Source organism: Amphiura filiformis, chromosome 11 (genome assembly GCF_039555335.1).
Source record: "Amphiura filiformis chromosome 11, Afil_fr2py, whole genome shotgun sequence".
NCBI lineage: Eukaryota > Metazoa > Echinodermata > Ophiuroidea > Amphilepidida > Amphiuridae > Amphiura > Amphiura filiformis.
The window spans coordinates 41,186,416-41,209,900 of NC_092638.1; the positions used below are offsets into that span (position 1 = coordinate 41,186,416).

The window sequence follows — 23,485 nt, forward strand, 5'->3', positions numbered from 1 at the left end:
GTTATTTGTCAATTATTTGTCAAAATTAGGCCTATTTGATATTAGGACATTCCTCATATTCAGAATGCAATTTGGTTTGTCTGGTGTGCTCTCAGATCTCAAAAAACTATTGTGCACTAAAGGTGGATGAGCAAGTCCTTAATAGACATTTTTGTGTCAAATTTCACAAATGTCAAAATTGTCACATACCACAAATCAAATGTTGTATAATAGCAGCTTACCTATTTCACATAGATCTCCAGTCCAGCCCCTCATGCAATTACATTCAAAATGTGTGTATAGATCTATACATTGACCACCATGTAAACAAGGAAAACTGGAACATGGGTTTGTTTGAGCTTCAAAGGAAAAAACGATAAAAATATGATTGATTGTTATTGTTGTTAGTGGCTGATATGCATGGTGCACATCATTTAGTGGTATTTATGATCGCCTTGTATCACGATGCATGGTCATTTTAATGGTGTTTATGATGCCCCAAGCATCTAGGTGCAAAAGCCTTACAAAAGTTGTATTGAAATTTCCAAGCAAACTGAAACGGCGATGTGAAAATTTAAAATTAATTGCAAAATGTTTATTTTTATTTTTTACGACCATACATAGGAATGTTAATTTGCATAAATTTGAATATATTTTTTCAAAACAAAACTAACATGTCATACACTATTTCCCCAGTTTGTATTGCTAGTATATCAATGGCTTGTATGATGCTATGTTGTGCAGTTTCTATTGCAAGGAGATGGATAGCTTGGGCAACTCCTGCAACCACCTCTTCCTTTTTTTTCATAATGATAATGACACGCTGTATGACACAATATAAATAACACAGTTGATAGAGCATTATACTCTAAATGTAGAGGACCCAAGTTCAACTCCTAGGTAAGTCATAATATTGTTGCCAGAAAAAGACAACCCAGTTGAACTTGTCCACTTTCTGTGATGGAATTGTTGAGATCAAACCAATTCAACTGGGATGAACTGAAACCAGTTCAGCTGGGATCAACTGAAACCAGTTCAACTGTGGTCAACTGAAACCAGTTCAACTGGTATCAACTGAAACCAGTTCAACTGTGGTCAACTGAAGCCAGTTCAACTGGGATCAACTGAAACCAGTTCAACTGGGATCAACTGAAACCAGTTCAACTGGGATCAACTGAAACCAGTTCAACTAGGATCAACTGAAACCAGTTCAACTGGGATCAACTGAAACCAGTTCAACTGGGATCAACTGAAACCAGTTCAACTGGTATCAACTGAAACCAGTTCAACTGGTATCAACTGAAACCAGTTCAACTGGGATCAACTGAAACCAGTTCAACTGGGATCAACTGAAACTAGTTAAACTGGAATCAACTGGAATTTTGACCTGGGTGACCTTACAAATAAAATGCAAATGCACACCAAATTTCTATTCAGTTAAGCCTTGCAGATTAATATTACTGGGATCCTTAATTATACTATACCAAAAAAAGTCACAATGACAAAAATATTACAAAATCTGAAGCCATGCGGCCCTGATTTGGTAAAATGATCTAACTTGAAAATCGCTGTTTTGAGAAAAAGAGCTTTTAAGTTTAAACATGTGACGTTTTTCTTTTTGAATAAAATTAATTATCAAACACATCTAATATCTTAGAAAATATAAAAATCTTTTTATTTGCAAACATTTGGCTAATTTGGTTGAGTAATTTTGAAATAACAACCATTTTTAGGGAGTTAGATTCTTTTACGTTGTTTTACCTTGTAACAAAAATAAATATAGCGAGACTCATTTATTTGGTAAAATGATCTATCTTGAGATAGGTTGTTTTGCCGTGTTATCATTAATGTGTTAGGCTTTGTCTGGCGCTCCCTAGGGTCTTGGCTAATGCGGTAAAATGATCTATCTTTGAGATAGGTCATTTTACCATATTAAATACACGCAAAGTGACAAAAAAGTGTCAAGATAGGTTCTGCTATCTTCAAAATGAAGCATGGTGGTGATTTGAGGATATCACCAATGGAAAGAGCACCCTCACATTACCCAAGATATGGATTTATCTCAAAATGTCCAAATTTCAAGTTAGATCGTTTTACCAAATCAGTGCCGCATGCATACCTGTTTGACAATTGGTACCAGTGAAGCCATAAGCACACATGCAGACATAAGAATTATCACCTTCATAACAGGTGGCTCCATTCATACAAGGGCTACTAGCACATTCTTGTGACTCTGGAAAAGAAAATTCAAGGGGTCATTAATTTAACAAATTTTCCAAGAAGACTTTCTTGTGGAATTTAACGAGAAGACTTTTTGTGTGACAGATGCAAATGTGTATTGTATTTGAAATATCTGCCATTTGAGGGTAAATTGTAAAGCAGGAACTCCAATTTGCACCAATAATCTGTATCAAAATTGACAGGGTGATGCCTCATCTGTGAAATAAGACCTATGTTAACAAAACCTAGTTGGGAATAACACATCACAGTTTTGTCCCATCCACCCCGTAGGACACATGTATGGGTTATGAGTTTATATGACTGCCTAAATGTTTCAGTTTTATCCCATCACACATGCATGAGTAAGAGTCTATATGACTGCCTACCTGTTGCACAGTTTGTCCCATCCACCCTGTAAGACACATGCACACATGCATGAGTAAGAATTTATATGACTGCCTACCTATTTCACAACTTTGTCCCATCCATCCCGAAGAACATATGCATGAGTAAGAGTCTACATGATTGGTACAGGTACCGCCATTTTGACAAGGCTCTGCCAATGTTACACATATATCGATCACTGCAAATTAAAAGTTAACAGGAAAGTAAAGTATATCATTGATGAACAACATATCTACAGGAGACTCAAAGAACACCATTGCCATGAATGGAAACCAAACTCATGGCTCACTCCTAGATTATTATTTTTGAATGATGATTTTTACAGATTTGTTCAAAAACTCAATGTTTTTCACTTAAAATTAATATTTTATTGTAAGACTAGTCTTTTAATTGTTGTGTAACAGGTATCCAGAAGTCAAAATTGACAAATGTCCCCTAATTGAACAAGCATTATTTAATATTTGAGGGATTTTAAAAACTGAAGGTTTAAAAAAAGAAAAAAAAAGAAAAAAAAATTAATCCAACCGTCCTACCCAAATTTCCCATTTTTCCACTTGAGGGCAACACAACAATATTTTTTTTTTTTTTTTTAGAGTGGAGCTACAACCAACTCACTCATGGTGATGATTTAGATATCAAATGATATAAAGCTGAATTATCCAGTACCTACCTAGTTCACATCTGTAACCATCATATCCATAAGGACAAAGGCAGGTATATATGCCATTCTGGTCTATACAAGTACCTCCATTACTGCATGGGTAACTGTGACAGTCTTCCACTGGGGTAGCTGCATAGATAATATGTTAAGAACCAATTATTAAAGGCTTATTCAGTGCTCCCAGCAAAAGTGTAAAAATTTTAAATATTGTGCATAAATTTGTAGAAAGTCATTAAAATTATATTTTTGAAATTAAAAACAGCAGTATTGACAAAGTGAAAGCCTCATTCAAATACATGTACTGATGTAGCTTATTTCTCTATGTAAAGCCATAGTGAATTATTTCCATGAGAAATAGAATTGTATTTTTTTCCACAAAATGTTAGTTTTCTTTATCAGAAATGTCCTCTTTTAATCTTGGCCCAAACAGATGAGGCAATGTCAAAAAATAGTTGCTATTTAATAACAGCTCATGACGTCAATGTGAGCCACTCCTTTGAATGTGACTCGAATCTGTTATTTTGATGTGTTATGCCATGTACGTACTGTGTTATGAACATTGTGTATGTGTTTAACTAATACTTCCATTATAATAATTAAACATTGTTAAAAACATTTTATTCAAAATCTTGGATTTTGTCAAAACTACAGCACCTAAAGCCATGAATATTGCAGGTAATATTAGTTTTCTAAAGTACATTACAATCGTGCATAAAGCAGAATTTTGAAAAACATAAGGACATCCTCCTCAGCAAATGTTACAGTATGGCTTTAAGCAGAAAAATGACAGATTCATGTAAAATGTCTTATATTGTTTTTAATACACAGCTTTTGACTATGACATTAACAACGGTGCAAAATCTGAATTTTTATGATTTTTACAATCCTCTGGATGAGCAAATCCCTGAATAGGCATTTAGGGAAAAATATGATTTTTCTGACTGATCAAAAACATGCATGCATATCCCATCATCCATGTACAACTATTTTGATTATGAAACAACAAAGAGGAAAAGAGGGTGAAAGAGTGAGACCTTGAACTAGAAAGTCACACTTTGTTCAAGGTAATAATTCCCTTGTAATAAATGATTCTAATTGGTTCTTAACAGGCTCCTTCATAACATACTTTACATGTGAAATCAGTATACCTCACAATAATAATTTAACCAACTGAAGTATTTCAAATATAAATCATTTGTATCACACAATAATACCTTGGTGAGTGTTTTACAGTGAAAAATTTGTTGTGATAAATGCGAGTGTAAATGTGTGTGGATAGGTATCCGTCATGCATCTTACATATTTCACAGTTGAGTCCTGTATAGCCAGTAAAACACACACACAGATAGCTGTTTGAACCAGGCAAACATGCAGCACCATGTTGACACGGCTGACTTGCACAGTAATCCTCTGAAGAGTAAAAATATGAAAGATTTCAGGGTAAATCTTCATCTTGTAATTTAACCTGATTATTAAGTACATATAGATTTTGTTGATCATCTCAAATTCATTTTGAAAGGGAATACCTATTAATGCTATATCACACAGTGGCGTAGCGTGTGGCATCATATTGGGGGGGGCACCGACCATGATTGGGGGGCACCGGGTCTGATGGGGGCACAAGTCATTTTTTTGCCATTTTCCTATGGGATTTTCTTAATTTTCAGATCAATTGGGGGGCACATGCCCTGTGCCCCTATGATGCTACGCCACTGATCACACAGCAGGAAGCAGCAATCTTTTACTAAGCAAATAAATAAAGAAGATTCTCAAGAAGCTATCAAATAATATTGCATTTAGAAACTGTGTAATGTACAGTACCTACATAGCCTGCCTTACATGATGCGCTTACCCATTTCACACAGTTGGCCCATCCAACCATCAGAACATAAGCAGGAAAAGGAACCCTGCATACTGCTGCATGTGGCACTATTCAAACAGGGAGAAGGCTCACACATATCTACTTCTAAAATGATAACAAATAAAATCATTATACATGTATTATAGATTCAATGATAATGTAATAACTAATATAAACTACTTGATAAAGAACTTGATCATGAGATTCAATGTAATGACTGCTAACTTCTTGTAATAAATGCTCTAAACCTGCTAACAGGGTATCCCAGAATGATATACTAGGTTTGAAAAAAATATTTAAAATATGAAACTCAACAGTGTGTATAATTTAAATATGTGAAATACAATGGCACACATTTCATTTACTTATTCCACAAACCTTCAAAAACACGTTTTTTAAGGCATATGCTTATTCTGTAACTTTCTCTGAAATAGCTCAATTTGTTTTGGCACGACATGAATATTATTGAAAATAGATAAAAACTGGAGGTGTGTTTTAAATTAATTTAGAGTGCAAAGCCCTCATAATACAATGGTGCTTTATCAGCTGTACTGTGCACTATATAGGACATATCACACATTCTCTTATAGGAAATGCACCAAATTTGGCACAGATGTAGAACTCATGTAGCAATTCTTGATATGAGATTAAGTGCAATTATTCAATGAGTTCAGATATTTTGGTTGAAAAACATACTTTTTATGTAATTTTTACCACAATGTTAAGTGCAGTGCAAGTGACAAGCTATGCTTGCCCACACTTGTTGTTTTAACTTGTAAAAGGGTTGTTTTTATACTCCCGAAATGTTGGTTGTTTTGTCTTTTTCTACCTACATTTTGGATGTTGTTGTACATTTAACCAATCTAACTAGTTTTTAACATTTACTGTTTATTATCAGACGAATTGCCTAATATTCTCCAAAGTCTACACCTGTATGCAAGATATTCAATTAATGCTAGCACAATGAATCAAAAAAACCTCAAGACATAATGCATGAACCAAACTGCGCGAGCACTGGCTGCCGTATTTGGATTGTGCGCTACCATATTTGCACAGATTGTGATACGCACTTTTGTTATTGGTCCTGTTTTAGCCTGATCGATTCTTGGAAAGGGAAGTTGTAAAAAATCATCTATTTTGACAAACTTTTGAGCAAACTTTTGTGTTATTTTGTAAAGTGAAGAGATCAAAGTGACGGTTATGAATGAGGTTAATAACTTTGCATCTGTAATATGTCGTGCATTGTGAAAAATCTAAACATTTTCCTTTGGACCTCGGGATATTCCTCGGTTCCAAAGGCAAAATGTTTAGATTTTTCAGAATGCCCTCCAAATAACCGATGCGCAGTTATTAACCTCTAAACAGATACTTGGTAAAGAGCTGGTATCCATCCACAGATACCCAGTATTATGATCAGTGAATTGTGGCCTCAAAGGCTTACCTAGCTCACAATGTGTGCCTTCATAGCCATCCAAGCATACACAGGCATACGTATTGATGCCATCCACACATGTAGCACCATTGAAACACATTCCATTAATACAATCATCAGGATCTTGAAGGAAAAAATATTATTAAAGGACAAAGTCCATTCAGAGATTTTCTGCACATATTTTGTTATATGAAGCGCTTTGTTTCCAAACCATGTTAAGTCCACAACCACATATTTCTCATTTATTTGTATGATACAATCACAATTACTTTGACAAGTTTTACATTAACAACAATGAGTTGTACCATCAACAAGCCATTATAATGCTGCTTAACAATATGCAGACTATTGGGGGCTGATGTGGGGCCGTAGTGGTCAGCGACAACCTGTAAAGTGTGCTGATGCTTGTGGATCAACGTCTAGGCATTGTGCCTGTGCGTAGCGCACTATAAATCACTGCGCTGTTTTTTAATTTTTTTTTTTTTATTGTTCTCATTTGGGAAACAAAGGCCTCACACAGTATTGTTACTGTGCATCCATCCACTGTTTGCTTTGTAATGGTGCATCCAACTGAAATAACTATATCTATAGCATCACAACCCATTGCAATATCGCATAGGTAAATCAGAAACATGTGTTTGTGACTTAACATGGTTTGGAAACAAGCTCTTCATATATAGGCTGATTTGATCACAATTTATCATGTCTGTTGCATGAAACATGTCAATTTTGATGACACTGGGGGTGTTCTGATTACTAGTGATTTTTCAAACCCCACGCTGCGACTACCAACATGATATGCCCTTTATTCTGATGGCAGTCTACATTGCTAAAAGATCCTCCATTAACAACAAGAATATACACATGCGTATTGTCTGTACGCTGGCAATGCAACTGGTAAACACACTTATTTCAATCTGCCACTGTGAAATCCAACATGGCATTACTCTTAACAAGACACCTATAACAATTACCCGGTACAATAACTGTTAGTCAGTACCTGTATGTCTAAAGCTAGCAATAGTGAATTACTATTGGTTAGTACCTGTCTCAGGCTAATACTTTATATGAATAAGTTCTTTTTGGAGGAAAATATTGATACCCATTTAGGACCAATTATGTAAGAAAAAGTTGGCATCCGCAAAATGAATGTTAACTGATACACATCACCATACTTGTTTTACAATTCATCAAAAATGGGACCATTCATAGAGGATTTCCACAAGACATAATTGCACTTACTTGTTTCACAATTTATCCCCATATATCCCTCTGCACACAGACATTCATAACCATCGGCAGCTTCATGGCAGGTCCCACCATTTTGACATGGACTACTATCACATTCTATAGTCTCTGTAATGACAAAATACATGATATCCATGGTGGAATGAAGAGAGAGAAGGAATAATTTATTATTACAAATACTTGGAATTACAATTCCTCTAGTGTTGACTAACAACATTTAGTGATTGGTTAGTATGTGTAAAATAAGACATCATGGCTGAATCTTGTCAATGGGATGATATCCCACCTTTGTTTAAAAAACAAAAGTACAAGCTTCTTTGTTATTAACCTATCCCACATATATCAAGCCCGGATATCAAGGCAGAACAGTTTTTTTCAAATTTCATTAGAATTAGTGTAATTTGCTGAACACACACATTGCATTTTCCAAAAGGGGGTGTTTATTCGAGGTCATTTTTAGAACAATAATTCCTGTTAAAATTGTTAGGTAAGCTTAAATCTCACACTGAAATGACGAACTATGAACTTAGGAACAATGACTTCTGGTTCACTTCCGGTTTCATGATCAGACTTTCGCCAGCTATCGATGCCATTTAGCGATCGTGTATGCACCTTGGTAAGCTTATTACACAAGATAGCATGGAAATATCAGCAGTTTTGAAACATCTCCATTCTTGGTTGAAAAAAATGGTGGGAGGCATTTAATTGAAGGGGGCGACTATTTGAGGATATACGGTAAGCATACATGAATTGTGTATTTTAAAAGATTTATTTCCAAATGTTATCTTAAGAATGCCAATGGACTGCCTGCCGGCCTGCATGGGACATTATAGTATTCACTCTCAAGACCAATTTGTATGTAGTCCTAAGAGTGTTTTGATTATACAGGGTGTCTCAATAAAAATAGGCCCTGTGGATCGGGGGATATAACTTATAATATCAGCCGTAAAATTAAAAGTTTCTTGCAGATTCAAAGTCATTGAAGTGTCTTCTTGCACATTTCATTTTGAGGGAACCAATTTCTTTTGAATCAAATATTTCAGCCACTTCAATATAAAGTTCAGCCCTACTGTATGGTTATCAGATGTATGAACAGCGACATTTTCACGTATTTTTTGTGGCACCTGAGAGCACATCAGACATATGATTATCGAATCACATTTCAAAAACAAGGAATATCCTTCTTATATCAATTTCTTTTAAAATTCGCGATTTAATGCCATGGCAAATGATTAAAAATTGATATTTTTTAAATTTAACAGTCCTCGAAGTAAATTGTATAAATTTAATGATGTGTACGTATACTTAAAGTGTATGTAACTGGGACAAAAAGCTGTCTATCATATGAAAATTTTGACCCTTCATATTGAAGATAAAGATTTTTCCCCAAAACACACAAAAAATGGGTCTTTTGGGGGAAAAAACTCGATATGTTTAATATGAAAGGTGTACATATCATTAGATTTATGAAGTTTACTTCAAGGATGGTTAAATAGCAAAAATACAAAAAATATCAAATTTTAATAATTTGCGTAAAAAAATTTTATTTCGCGAATTTCAAAAAAATACAAGAATATTTAATATCATCAGGACATTCCTCACATTCAGAATTCAATTCGATATTTCTGATGTGCTCTAGGTCCCACAAAAATTACTGCGCAAACGTTGCTATCCGAGCCCTTAACCCAAAGAGAAGCGTGTGAAGAACATTCTTTGGGAGATTTATTGATTGATTTTGAACTCCTACTCAGCAACACTTGGTGTTTCCTTTAATTTCTTTTATAATAAATTAAACATTTCTGTTTATGTGTATTACCCCATTGGAATGGTCCAAAAATGTGTCCGTTTGTACAAATTTAATTAGCTCAGTGACGCGTGAACGGATTTGGATCATTTACCCTAAGACAGAGAAATTGAAAAACACTCGGACGCAAAATTTGCATGCATGTTGGCAATCAGACACGACAACCATTTATTGACTTTTGTTTAAGACCCGCACCAGTACCTACAACAAATAAACAAACAAACAAACAAATTCTCAGCCGTATTATAGCCAAATATATAATAGGAGATTAATCGAGCGAATTACCCAACCCAAGACTCTAGCGAAACAACGACCAAAGGCGCAGAAAATCTCGTTTTAGCAAAATCAAATGTGATCCAAACTTGCACTCTGGTGGCCGCCACCCGAGGCTAAATTCTGAGCGTTTGACCCCGAACCCGTGGATCATTAAATCAAATATCATGGCTAAACCAAATGTGATCCAAACTTGCACTCGGGTGGCCGCCACCCGAGGCTAAATTCTGAGCGTTTGACCCCGAACCCGTGGAACATTCATCAAATATCATGGCTGGAAACTCAACAATAAATTACGGTACTGGTGCATACAGATCCCACGCCCCAAGTGGAATTCCTGAGACTCTTCAACAGGTGGTCTACCTGAAGTTACAAAGGATCAAGTCTTAATGTTAGCATTCTATGACATATACATATATCATAATAAATAAATACAGAAAAGATAATTCAAAACCCAGCATTATTTTCTTTTGCTTACTGTGTGAAGTCTTTGACCTTATAAAAGACTACTTTACTGTTTTTGATGACACCTGTGCCTGTATGTAACAATACGATTGTCAATTCCTGTACATATATATAGTTTTGACGACTTACTTTCCCTCTTGAACTATCATTCTAAAAAGGTTGATACAGAACAATTATATAAATTTTATGTGGCAACATATTGAACACATAATCTAATTAAACAGTGTACATTGTATCTTTGAAGATCTGAGAAAGGAAATTAATTGCAAGTCACATGTAATTTTAATGATCAAGGCGTCAACTCTTTATTCCTCCTCCTTATCTACAGGGACCATAATTCTTGATTTTTCTTTTAAACTTAGACAGTTAAATGCTTTAATTAGCTATTATTTAACACACTACCATGTAGTAGATAAAATATATCTGTATTTATACAGGTCATTATCTCATTACTGTCACACATAATTATATTTTACTTCCTTCTCACATGTCCACACAGGGCGCGGTGGGTGGGAAGATTTTTGTTGTTGTCGTGTCCAATACAAAACCAACAGTGAATAAATCACTACCTAATCACGCCTCGAAACCCGCGAAGCGGCAAATCCCATTGGTTCCCGGTCGAGCCAAACAATAGAAATTTATCTGCATGACAATGATTGACATCTGACCCGTTAAACAATAACATGGATTGGCCCATTTCTTAGCAAGGGTAAATTGAGTTTAACTTGTTGCACTGTGTTAAACTTTATTACCCTAAGACAGAGAAATTGAAAAACACTCGGACGCAAAATTTGCATGCATGTTGGCAATCAGACACGACAACCATTTATTGACTTTTGTTTAAGACCCGCACCAGTACCTACAACAAATAAACAAACAAACAAACAAATTCTCAGCCGTATTATAGCCAAATATATAATAGGAGATTAATCGAAATAATTACCCAACCCAAGACTCTAGCGAAACAACGACCAAAGGCGCAGAAAATCTCGTTTTAGCAAAATCAAATGTGATCCAAACTTGCACTCTGGTGGCCGCCACCCGAGGCTAAATTCTGAGCGTTTGACCCCGAACCTGTGGATCATTAAATCAAATATCATGGCTAAACCAAATGTGATCCAAACTTGCACTCGGGTGGCCGCCACCCGAGGCTAAATTCTGAGCGTTTGACCCCGAACCCGTGGAACATTCATCAAATATCATGGCTGGAAACTCAACAATAAATTACGGTACTGGTGCATACAGATCCCACGCTCCCAAGTGGAATTCCTGAGACTCTTCAACAGGTGGTCTACCTGAAGTTACAAAGGATCAAGTCTTAATGTTAGCATTCTATGACATATACATATATCATAATAAATAAATACAGAAAAGATAATTCAAAACCCCACACAAGGGACTTATTTTATAAGGAACTTGGTTAATTCCCCCCCCCCTTAAACTTATTTGTTCACTTTGCTGCACGGATATCATTACCTAAACCTCCTCTAACGCTCCTGGATGATACACAATGGAATGAGGCACATATTTAAAAGTTGACTAGCGCATTTGAGAGCGTCTGTTTGAAAACCAGAAACTACATGGTGATATATCTGCCTATGTTGATAATGCTACTGATAACTAAATGAAACCTCAATGAAGGATTTTATTGTTGGCACATTGAAATATAAATCACAGTTTGGCTCTGTGCCACTAATTGCTGATTAGCATAAAACAGCACTATAATTTCTTTGCTGGATATTGACTGTAATCCATATAATTCTCCACAATAACACTACTAATTATGCTGGCTCTATATGCTGCGAGATACATTGTATAGTCACAATAGGATATTGAAAGAAATCAACGCGATAACTAGCCGGCTGCGCAACCTCACAAAAAACTAGAAAAATGAGGGCATAGTACTTGGCCCCAGAGTCTAGCTACCCCATGCCAACCTGGAGTTGATTCCTACTTCCCTTTAACACAGACTTAATCAAACAAATACCAGCACGATTGACTAAATGTTATTAATTTCAAATGTGCAACAGAATATATGTGTTGTTGAGATATAAACCGCACCTGACGTGATGTACTCACCACTTCTACCCTCGTATAGTCATACTATTACGTAACGCAAAGCACATCAATATAATATCAGAGGGCTCACCACTGTATAAATTGTTTCTTGTACAATTTTACTTACAATGCAATTCAATTTTTAGAAATCCAGATATTAGTGATATTCCAAGTCCCATGAGATTCATTTGTCCAATGGAAAATTCCCATGTTGTCCTCTAAAGTTTTCGTCCAACTCTGCATAATTGTATAAAATGTTTGTATATGTTGTCCACTACCAATGCGAAGTTGGATGAATTTACGACTCTTTCTTCAAATATATGAAGATGTTGATTTGAGCTTTCTGATGATCAACATCGCAATGGTTAACTTTCTTTCATACTTTTAGTTACCAATTGAAAATCTGTTGATTTCTAAGAATCGGTAATGAAGATGTTGATTTGAGCTTTTTGATGATCAACATCGCAATGGTTAACTTTCTTTCATACTTTTAGTTACCAATTGAAAAATCTTTTCGTCTATCTCGGGCAGAAATCGGGTTATTCTGTTGTGTAGTGAAAATAGACCTTGTGATCCGAGTAGGGCACCCATTGAACTGGCCAGTACACTTACGCACAACCGCACATACGGAACCCAGTGATTGGGTTGTTTAGTTCCATTTTGCGTCAGAAATATTGGACCAATGTGGCTAACAGCATTCTGCCTGATGTCTTGCTTTATTTTATTCTATTTCAGCACTCTCGATGTTCATGCGACCCTTTGTTCCTGAGTTGCCTTACCAAAGCGCCGGTCATGGCTAAATCATGCACAACCTATCTTCCAAATTTCCACTACTCGACATCGAAGGAATGCTCAAATTAATATTTCCCATGCCAAGTTCAACTGTGGTTGATCAAACGATGCTATTATATACACCAGAGAAGCCCTAAAGTATTAACTTTTTCGTTAGCTGGACTCCGAACTTCAGAACTTATTTGGTTCAATAGACTTCTGACAGTACCATATGTGTAAAAGATGCATGTTCTCCTTGTATTGCTCGTAAATGCGTAAGTTCAGTTTCAGCAGATGACACAAAATTTTCAATATGCTTCGCTGTGCATGTCAAAGTCTACTGTCGCCTCACACAAAGTCTAGTAGTCACTAGCAATTATATGGGTGTCCAGGTGTACATGTACATACAGGTCAGGCTTGTTTCTTACCACCAGCATCAAAGTGTCATTGGTATCGCCTGCAATATAAATAAAAGAAAGAAAAAAAGAAATGGGAAACAACCTGCCAGCACATCTATACTAATTACCCTGTGTAACTTGAGATTTTGTTTGTGATCCAACACAAGTAATCAGGAGACAGATGAATATTTAATTTGTATTAATTTCTTTCCCTGACCATTTTTATGAACCATCGTGTTATGTGGATAAGCATGACAAATTATTTGTGCGATCTATTCTCATACAAATTTAACCCTTTCAAAATATGACATTTACTAATTACTAATTCCAGAAACTGAAGCAATCTTTGCCTTAATTACCCTTAATCCACAATAAAAATGCTTTGACACAATATATACTTGTCATTGTATCACAAATGCAAGGGATGAGGGAACACATTTTCCTTATTTTTACACAATCCGGCTTTTACTTACTTGACCTCAGGAATTTTTTATCCCCGTTTTTCATGAAATCCTTCGCTACATTAATTAGTTCTTTGACCCTGCTTAACGATTTTTCCTAATCAGATATCTTTATATTGGTTTCATGACCATCCAATTTATTTTACTTTACTTTTAATTGACCCCCTTATGGCCAACAGGAATATTGCCAATTTATTTGCCGCACTCATAACTACTCCTCCTTAAATCACCATCCAAATATTTGATGACCTGAGAATTACCACAAGATTATTAAACTACATTTGTATCCAAGATCCTTCTTCACCAAGTTTTATGATCTAAAATCTTCCGTTGAACTTCAAATTACTAATACCATCAAGTTCTATAAAGACTCGAAGAGCTCGTCCACATTCCCGTTGAGCCTGTGATCAAAGCCTAACAAGGGATGCGTTCATATCAATTTCTCCCAATACTTGAAAAAGGTATGCAACTATGATCAAAATCCCTCACACAGACCGTAAACACACATGATAAACCCTGGTCTTTCATTAATATTATTATTATTATTATTTTTTTTTTTTTTTTTTCCTTTCATTTTCAATCCAAATCCAATTTTCAATCCAAATCCAATCCAAAGAAAAGAGCATTGCAATTATTTATTTATTTTTTTCTCCATTTTCAATCCACATCCAATTTTCAATCCAAATCCAAATTCAATCCAAAGAAAAGAGCCTTGCAATTATTTATTTATTTATTTATTTTTTCTCCATTTTCAATCCACATCCATTTTAAATCCAAATTCAATCCAAATCCAAAGAAAAGAATATTACAATTCCAGTCCAATCAAATTTCCAATCCAAAATTCAATCCAAATTCAATGCAAAGAAAAGCATTGCAATGTTATTTATTTATTTTTATTTTTATTTTTTTTTCCAATTTTCAATCCACATCCAATTTTAAATCCAAATTCAATCCAATCCAAAGAAAAGAACATTACAATTCCAGTCCAATCAAATTTCCAATCCAAATCCAAAACCAATTTTAAATCCAAATTCAATCCTAAGAAAAGAGCCTTGCATATTTTTTTTTTTTTTTTTTTTTTATTTATTTATTTTTTTTTTTCAATTTTCAATTCACATCCAATTTTTAAATCCAACTTCACTCCAAATCCAAAGAAAAGAACATTACAATTCCAGTCCAATCAAATTTCCAATCCAAATCCAAAATCCAAGTATTCAATAACCATTCTCGCCTAGGGACATATCGGGCTATCCTTGTTTATCGATACATTTTGTCTACAACCCGTGACTAAAATTAGACCTACACTATATGACCACTTTATGAATGAAACTAGGTTACCTTATAAATAAGGCATTATGCCACAATCAAACCAAATTCAACCAAACAAACAAAACTAATGCATTACCGACTCTGTCATGTAAATTATATCACGTTTTATGCAGAGTAAGCTTAGACATAATCGTCCATTATGAAGGTAAATATCCAAGGGTAAATATACTCATGATACCCTTCCTTTCAATAAGCCACAAAAACCTGGCCTGCTAATGTTATACTAACAACTATCACCCAAAATATGCTTGCATTAACATAAAAAGGTGAAATCACACCTAGAAATTGTCTAAAATTTTACCACAAACGCCTAATACGCTAAATTAGCCAGGGGTGACGGGCTGTCTTTACCCCATTTTGACTGAACGAGGGAGACGGGAAATTGCACACGGATTTTTCCAGATTTTTTATGGCTAAAATAAATTGCCTTTGTGAACTATTTTGCTACACGTGGCGTTAAATATTATCATCTGCACACCGTATCTTTTGCTACTTAAAACTATTATCATTATTAGGGATTTCCCAACCCAATCACGTAATCGTTGATCGACATTATCATCGTCTTACATCTTCCCTTTTGTTATTCTATTTTTATTCATTTTGTTATTTACAAGTAGGAACATAAAATTGACCATCTGTAAATTCTCTACTTATGACTTTCCAGCTTTTGATACGTAAATTCGTAAGCCAAATGATCCCAACATTTTTGAGTTTTAACTATAAAAGGATCCCTTGAATGATAACCACATTAATTTCAAGAAAACTGACAATATTTCTTGGCACTGCTTGAACTGAATTCGCACCAAATTAAAATACGACTGTCAACTTTACCCTAAAAACATACCCGATGCTAAAAAAAAACCCTACTTAAATGAACCGACGCAATCAAAAACGATAGTTTAATTTGCTTAAATTTTGTCATCCCGAATTCCGAGCTGCCAAACTGATTCGACAATTGCTGTAACTTTGGTAATATTTGTCCAAATTCGCCGGTAAAAACTATGGCTCAAATGTATACGATGACACGGAAAAATCGCCATTGATTTGCAATGGGAAGTCATTGTTTGCCAATCGGGATATCGATTGATTCGCCCATGTCAAATTCTCAAGGACCCTGACGTCATAATGAGCGCGCCTTTATTACGCCTTGCCTTATTTGGATAATGGCTACATGTGCATTGTAAAACCCTGCCCGTGTTGGCCATAACAATTACACCTCATGAATTATTCATAGAACCACACTTGGTAAACAAACATTAATATTAAATGCGTAAAGCCACAGGAATTGCAAAGTTTTGGAGCACTTTTCGTGTGCAAGAAAACACCATTAAATATTTTTTAGATGCATTTAAAGACAATTTCGACTCCCGCATTATACATAATTAAATAAATTTATTCTCACCCGGATATTTCTCCGTCTAATCAGAAATTACTCAACCACAAATAATGAAGTCTTGAAGACGACTGCTTTGCGTGCATGTTGAGCTGTTCAGTGGGATTCGTCTACCGTAATTTTCCACGACGATTGTATAGAATACTGACTTCGGCTAGCTCACAAAACGTGCACAAAATGTTGATATTACTACATGTATAAATATTTTTACATCCAAGTTTTAGCACTGCATGCCAGCGCCGAACTCGCCACCAATTATACATAGCGCAGCATTAAATTCGGAACCTGAATCATGATTATATTGTTGTGCAGTAAGCAGAAACAAGGTAGAAAATCAGCGTGTCCTTGTTATTGATGCAGTAAACGTGCACATTTTAAGCTTCCCAAAGCTTGATTTTTTATCATCAATCAGTCAGTTGTTTATGTCTTTATGAAGTTGCTGTTGATTTCTAAGAATCGGTAGCCAAAGATTTTTGTTGTTGTCGTGTCCAATACAAAACCAACAGTGAATAAATCACTACCTAATCACGCCTCAAACCCGCTAAGGCGGCAAATCCCATTGGTTCCCGGTCGAGCCAAACAATAGAAATTTATCTGCATGACAATGATTGACATCTGACCCGTTAAACAATAACATGGATTGGCCCATTTCTTAGCAAGGGTAAATTGAGTTTAACTTGTTGCACTGTGTTAAACTTTATTTTGAACCATTGTTAAGCAGACACTTCATGGTTTTTAAATCTTTAAGATTTTTTTTATTTTACTGCCAATATTTTAAGTTATGCACCAATTTCCATAGGGCCTATTTTTATTGAGACACCCTGTACTAGTAAAAGAAAATTTCACATCTAAAATAGCAACATAATTATTTTCACAGTAATTGTAGCCCCATGGATTAAAAAACCATAACTTTAGTGATAAAATAGCACCAAATGTACTGTATGCAACCAGGAAAGCCCTGATGCAACATATCAGCATACTGTACAATGCTGCATGTTTTGACATACTAAATTAATGAAATTTTAGTTTTCAAATCCTCATATAGCAAAAAAACCAGATCTAATGATTTGAAATTGTAAGCCACAGCATAAAGAAAATGGATATAATTACCAGTTTCACAGAGTTGACCATACCAGCCAGTTGCGCAGGCACAGTTAAATGTGCCATCCTTATTGTTAGTACATGTTGCATTGTTTTGGCATGGGGTGTCTTTGCAGTGATCAGGCTCTAGATAGTCTGGTACTGAAATATTAAAGAAAATATCACAAACAAATGGTATGGTTTTTAACACCAACAGTTCTGTAACTTCGATCAATATTATGGTACTCAGAATATATCTCAAATGTAAATATTATTTGGTGTTTACAGTACACCTAAAATAAAAACAAACATTTAGCAAAATGATGCAAGGAATCCAGCAGACTTCTGACAAAAAGAGCAATTATTGAGAAAAGTGCCAATTTTTTTTCTGTCCACCATAACAACTTACCTTAAGCTACATATTTATGTTCTAAATACACAAAACTAATTACAGTTTTCTCAAATTTTTTAATTATTTCTTCATTTTAAAAATATGGGTCAAAAAAGATAAAAATTTTGACTTTTTTTTTAAATTTTGACCAACAGTTTGGATATTTTAAGGTATAAATATAGTATAAGATCCCTTGTGACTTTAGAACATAAATATGCAGTTTTCATCAATTTTGAAATTTAAGGTAAGTCGTTATGGTGGACGAAAAATTGGAATGGAAAATCAAATTTGGTGCTTTTCTTGAAAACTGCTCATTTTGTCAGAAAGCTGCTGTGCTAGTTGCATTCCTTACATCATTTCCTTTCTGAAATGTTAAATTTGTATGTACTTTTCATCATTACTTTTAAAGATACAATATAAAAGAATATCAAAAATTTCCCGCTTAGAGTGACCCTCCCTGTCCCCTTAACATTAATTACCGAATATAAATGAAAATATGGTAAATACCAGTATCTTACGTACATTTCACAATAATCATTCCTAAACAGGAATATCATGACACAACTATTCAACTAAGACAACCACTCAAAGCTACCCTGGTTAAAAATAAGTACAAATAAAGTATACTTTATGTGTACTTTTTTATACTTTTATTGTACTTTTCGAGTGAAAAGTACAATTAAAGTATACTTTGAATGTACTTTTTCTCCCCTTTGTTAAATTTTTTTGTACTTTTATTATACTTTTCTATACTTTATTTGTACTTTTCTTTGACTCCAAAGATTTTGCCCATCAACAAGTACTTTATTTGTACTTTTCTGTACTTAATTTGTACTTTTCTTGGACTTTAACTTTTTTGGACCTCATGAAATGTACTTAAAATGTACTTTTCAGACTCAGACATTTTTCAAAAGCACCATTGTACTTAATTTGTACTTTTCTGGGACTTAAACATTTAGGAGGTCACCAACTGTACTTTTAATATACTTTTTAGTGTACTTAATTTGTACTTTTCTTGGATTAGCATTTGACCTGATATGCAAATTGTCACATGACAATATTGTTGTGGATTTGAAAAATAACTGCCATTCAGTTTGGAGCTGTTTTTGACATGGCATATTAAGATGGGAGCTCTCATTTTGTGGATTTTACATGGATATAATTATGCTATGACTTGGATTTCTGATTGCATTCAATGGACACAAAAGAAGGTACTATGTATTTGTTATTGTTTAAAATATTTTGTACACCAAGAAATGCCATATAATGCTGATAATTGGGTAAGCTTACACGCTCATTCAGCTTCATTCATGAGTGCCCATGCAGTCAACATACAACACTGCCGAATTCTCCGTACCCATATGGTCAATGGTATAATGTGCTATGTTTGGGGAATTCAATAACCTCAATGATAGACATTGGCAACTCTGTTGCATGGCATCACAAGACTCAACTGCACAGACTATACAGATAATTCGAAACATTGTATAAAGTGCTGCCAGTGGCATGCATGAACATATATGTCTACATATGAAACCACATTACACCTGTTTTTACATGACCTGCATTAGCTACTTTTGAACAAAGAAATTTGTTGTCTACAAGACTTTGTATATATCAGGTCCAGAACTGTATCACCAGCTTGTAATCTCCGTTCTGCTACACAACGACTTCTTCAAGAAACAGCTAGTTGCCAGAAACCAGTGGGGCAACAGATTATTTCATGTTTCAGCTGCACAAATTTGGAACAACCTGCTATTTTTAGTTCGCTCTACCAAGAACATAATTGTGTAATTTCAAAGCAAATAACTTGTAAACACATTTGTTCCAAAATGCCTATGCCTATGCCCGGGCTTGATGCATGAACTATTCAACATTGATCTGATTTTGTATTGATTATTATAATTTGTTGTTGAGGTGTTGCAATAATGTGCCCCAGAGGAAGGGACAATTAAGGCATTTGAACTTGACATGTGTGGTGTTACCTGGACAAGAAAGCAACCATGGTAGTTAAAAATATTCTTTTTATAATTTCTTACAACAAGAAAATTTTCAAATTTAATCATATGTTAAGTATAATTTATTAAGCCATATGTAGAGCATGGTATACTTTATTTGGCCATGTGAAAAGTATACTTTATTTGGCCATGTGAAAAGTATACTTTTCACAAGACCAAAAAAGTATACTTTTCACATGGCCAAATAAAGTATACTTTTTCTATCGCTAAATAAAGTATACTGTACTTTTTATGTACTTTTAAAATGTACTTTTTGGAACACGAAATAAGTACATTTAAAGTATTAAAAGTATACTTTTCACACAAGCCAAATAAAGTATACTTTTCCTATGGCTAAAAAGTATACTTTTATGTACTTTTGGTCTGTTTATACTTTTACTGTACTTTTCTTTTCTTATACTTTTTTATACTTTAAATGTACTTATTTCAAGCGCTCCAAAAAGTACATTTTTAAAAGTACATTCAAAGTACAGTACTTTTTGTGTACTTGTTTTTAACCAGGGTAGGAAAGCTGTTGCTTTTTACTATCAAGGTCAATAATTTTACGAAATAAATATGAAAATTAAAAATCCTACTATTGTTTTGCAGCATCCCCTTTATAGAGAGAAATGTACCCAATTAACTCACAAGGCTGTTTGTGACGTACTTAGATTCAAATATTCCACTAATACATATCATTTCCTCTGGTCAGGCCTGCAACAATGTAATTGTATACAGTGTACAAGGGGGTACAATGACCATTTAAGCTCATTATTATGTTTTGATGAATCCAAGTGTGTGAAAATATTGGATCCAACACATAATGATAAAATTGATGTCTACACCCAATATTTATTGGTCTTGTTATGAGTTTTAAAATATTGGACTCGACTACGCCTCATCCAATATTTTAAAACTCATAGCTCGCCAAGTAAATATGGGCTCAATCGATCCAATTTTATATCACACATGGGCCCCATTGCAATTCGTAACTCATTAGACTGTCATTGTATATAAGGTCTACAATTTGGTTATATCTGCAATGTGTTTGTGTCTTGTTTCTCATTAATAACACATGATATACATAGGGCCTGTCTTGCAAAACATAGAATGAGCAGAAACCATGCTTTTTCTATACAAACACAGCTCATAATGTGATGCTAATATCAATAGCCTAATTATTTGCGTCTGTGAGACATACAACATTGTGGGATGACAATAATTCTTCTCTTGGTTGGTCTATTGCCACAACCTAATTATGTTGGTATAGTCAGTGAGCCAGAGGGCTTGGGAGGTACCACTGGCAGCACAGCTACACTGCTACAAAATACTTGATTGAACCAGAGTAGCTTTTGGTGGGAAAAAGACATCAAACTTTACACAGGGTCAAAAAGGATCAAAATATCAAATGTATTCCATCAAATATCAAATGTATAGTTTGACCTATCTAGGATGTACCTTGGCAGTTATGATGCAAACTTGTGGTACAGGTCAATTATATTTCTAACAGGTTAGAAGATTATGGATTAATAGTGGAATGCTCTAAGCCTATAGGGTGTCTCTCTACCTTTTCCTGGCTTTGTTTGTTCTTTTTTTCATTCATGTATGGTAGATAAGTTTGATTATGCATTTGGCAATGCAACCCCTGTAAATTGGCATCACTAGTGAGTTGACTAAGTACCCTCACCTGGGCTTTTGGATGATTCAGGGCTTGATACATTGAACTTTTTGTCCAGCATAGGAACACTATTCTTCTTGACATTTGTTTTTATTTGATGAATATATCCATGATCATTGTTGATCCCACTTTTTCAAATGATCCCCAACAATGTCCACTATACCCCCTCCACACACACACACCCCTGTTATACCCCCGACTGCACATTGATAAGCAGAGAAATGAAGCACTTACGAATCACCACAAGAGGTGGGGGATCACTCTCCACAGGATCCATTTCTCCTACAGATGACAGCATCCTAAAATCATAATCAACATCTGGTTGGCTTACTGTCAGATTATAGCTGGTTACAGTTTTGTTGATGATCACTCGTTCTCTCATGGAGGTAGGATTAGTATCCTCTCGATAGGTGATAACATAGTTGTCAACACTGCCCTCTGGTGGTGGCATCCAGTCAAACTGATATGTCAAAGGACTAGTTTTCTTTATGGTCACATTTCGGGGAGGCAATGGCCCTGAAACAACAATGAACATGTGTTTAATATAACTAACAACTTTTTTTTTTTCAAACATTGACCAAATATTGAAATTAAACTTACATTACCACTGTAGGATTCAAGTCCAAATTTATTAATCGATTCGTTTTTAAAGGGAATTGACATGATATTGATATGTTGTTTTCAAAGACTTTTGAAATTAGGAGTGATAATTTGAGCTTTACTCTAGATAGTCAATTATTATTAAATGTATGCCACATCTATGCAATACATGATAACATTTGTAGGAAAACATGCTTCTACTAGAAACATCCATAATAATGGTTTCAAAACATTCATCAAGTATTGAATGTTGGAATTTCACTTGTTTAGGCTTATTGAAATGCTTGCCTCTTCCAAATGCAAAATTCTCGAGGGACGATTACCGTAGTTTATGTGCATTCTTTTTCATACTCACTCACCCACAGCACGCAGTAAATTTCAATACCTATAACAAAATACCTTTATGACATCACCATGCTTTCATTTGTGTAGAAAAATTACATATACCCCCTGAAGATGAGGGATTTTTAGGGGTTTTTTTAGTAACAGTGTTTTTATTAAGTTGTTCCTAAAAATAATTCTGATTAACAAACAAAACAAAAACAATCAGATGTTATTTGACAGTAATAGGTGTTTCATCATTGTGGAATAGAAATGAGTTCAACTTACGTGAAAAAGTAGTTGTGACATTTGGTGTGAGAACATCCACAAATCCATCTCTGACACCTTCCATTGCAACTGTGTAGCCAACTCCAGGAGACAAGTTGTCAAAGGTGTGTAGCTAGATACAAGGTTGGTCTGCTCAATTGTCACATTTTGGACAGATATTCCATCAAGGTTTTGTAGGAGAAGGCGAATTATGTCGTAGTAAGCCATTGCTCCTTGATTCCAACCAAGTGTGATACTGTTTATGGTAGTCTGTAAAATCTCTATCATGGATTGGACTCTCACTGAAATAAATCATGTAGATAGGACATATATAAGAGTTTGGGTGACTTAAGGGTACTTGCCCATCAATTTCATTCAGGGGCGTGTTTGAAA

The 23,485-nt window shown here is 34.8% G+C and overlaps 1 protein-coding gene across 1 annotated transcript in view; it reads right to left on the bottom strand.

Moving 5' to 3' along the window:
- The window catches only part of LOC140163688 (uncharacterized), a 50,851-nt gene extending 27,575 nt beyond the window's left edge, over window positions 1-23,276 (bottom strand). The window contains exons 1-11 of the mRNA XM_072187004.1: window positions 23,114-23,276; window positions 22,139-22,420; window positions 17,869-18,000; window positions 7,801-7,914; window positions 6,568-6,681; window positions 5,118-5,231; window positions 4,565-4,675; window positions 3,275-3,394; window positions 2,663-2,782; window positions 2,099-2,212; window positions 222-338 (exon numbers count right to left, since the gene is read on the bottom strand). Of these exons, the coding sequence (XP_072043105.1) occupies window positions 222-338; window positions 2,099-2,212; window positions 2,663-2,782; window positions 3,275-3,394; window positions 4,565-4,675; window positions 5,118-5,231; window positions 6,568-6,681; window positions 7,801-7,914; window positions 17,869-18,000; window positions 22,139-22,420; window positions 23,114-23,177 (1,402 nt within the window). The 5' untranslated portion in view covers window positions 23,178-23,276. The remainder of the gene's footprint in view (window positions 1-221; window positions 339-2,098; window positions 2,213-2,662; window positions 2,783-3,274; window positions 3,395-4,564; window positions 4,676-5,117; window positions 5,232-6,567; window positions 6,682-7,800; window positions 7,915-17,868; window positions 18,001-22,138; window positions 22,421-23,113) is intronic.
- Window positions 23,277-23,485: the final 209 nt, after the last annotated feature.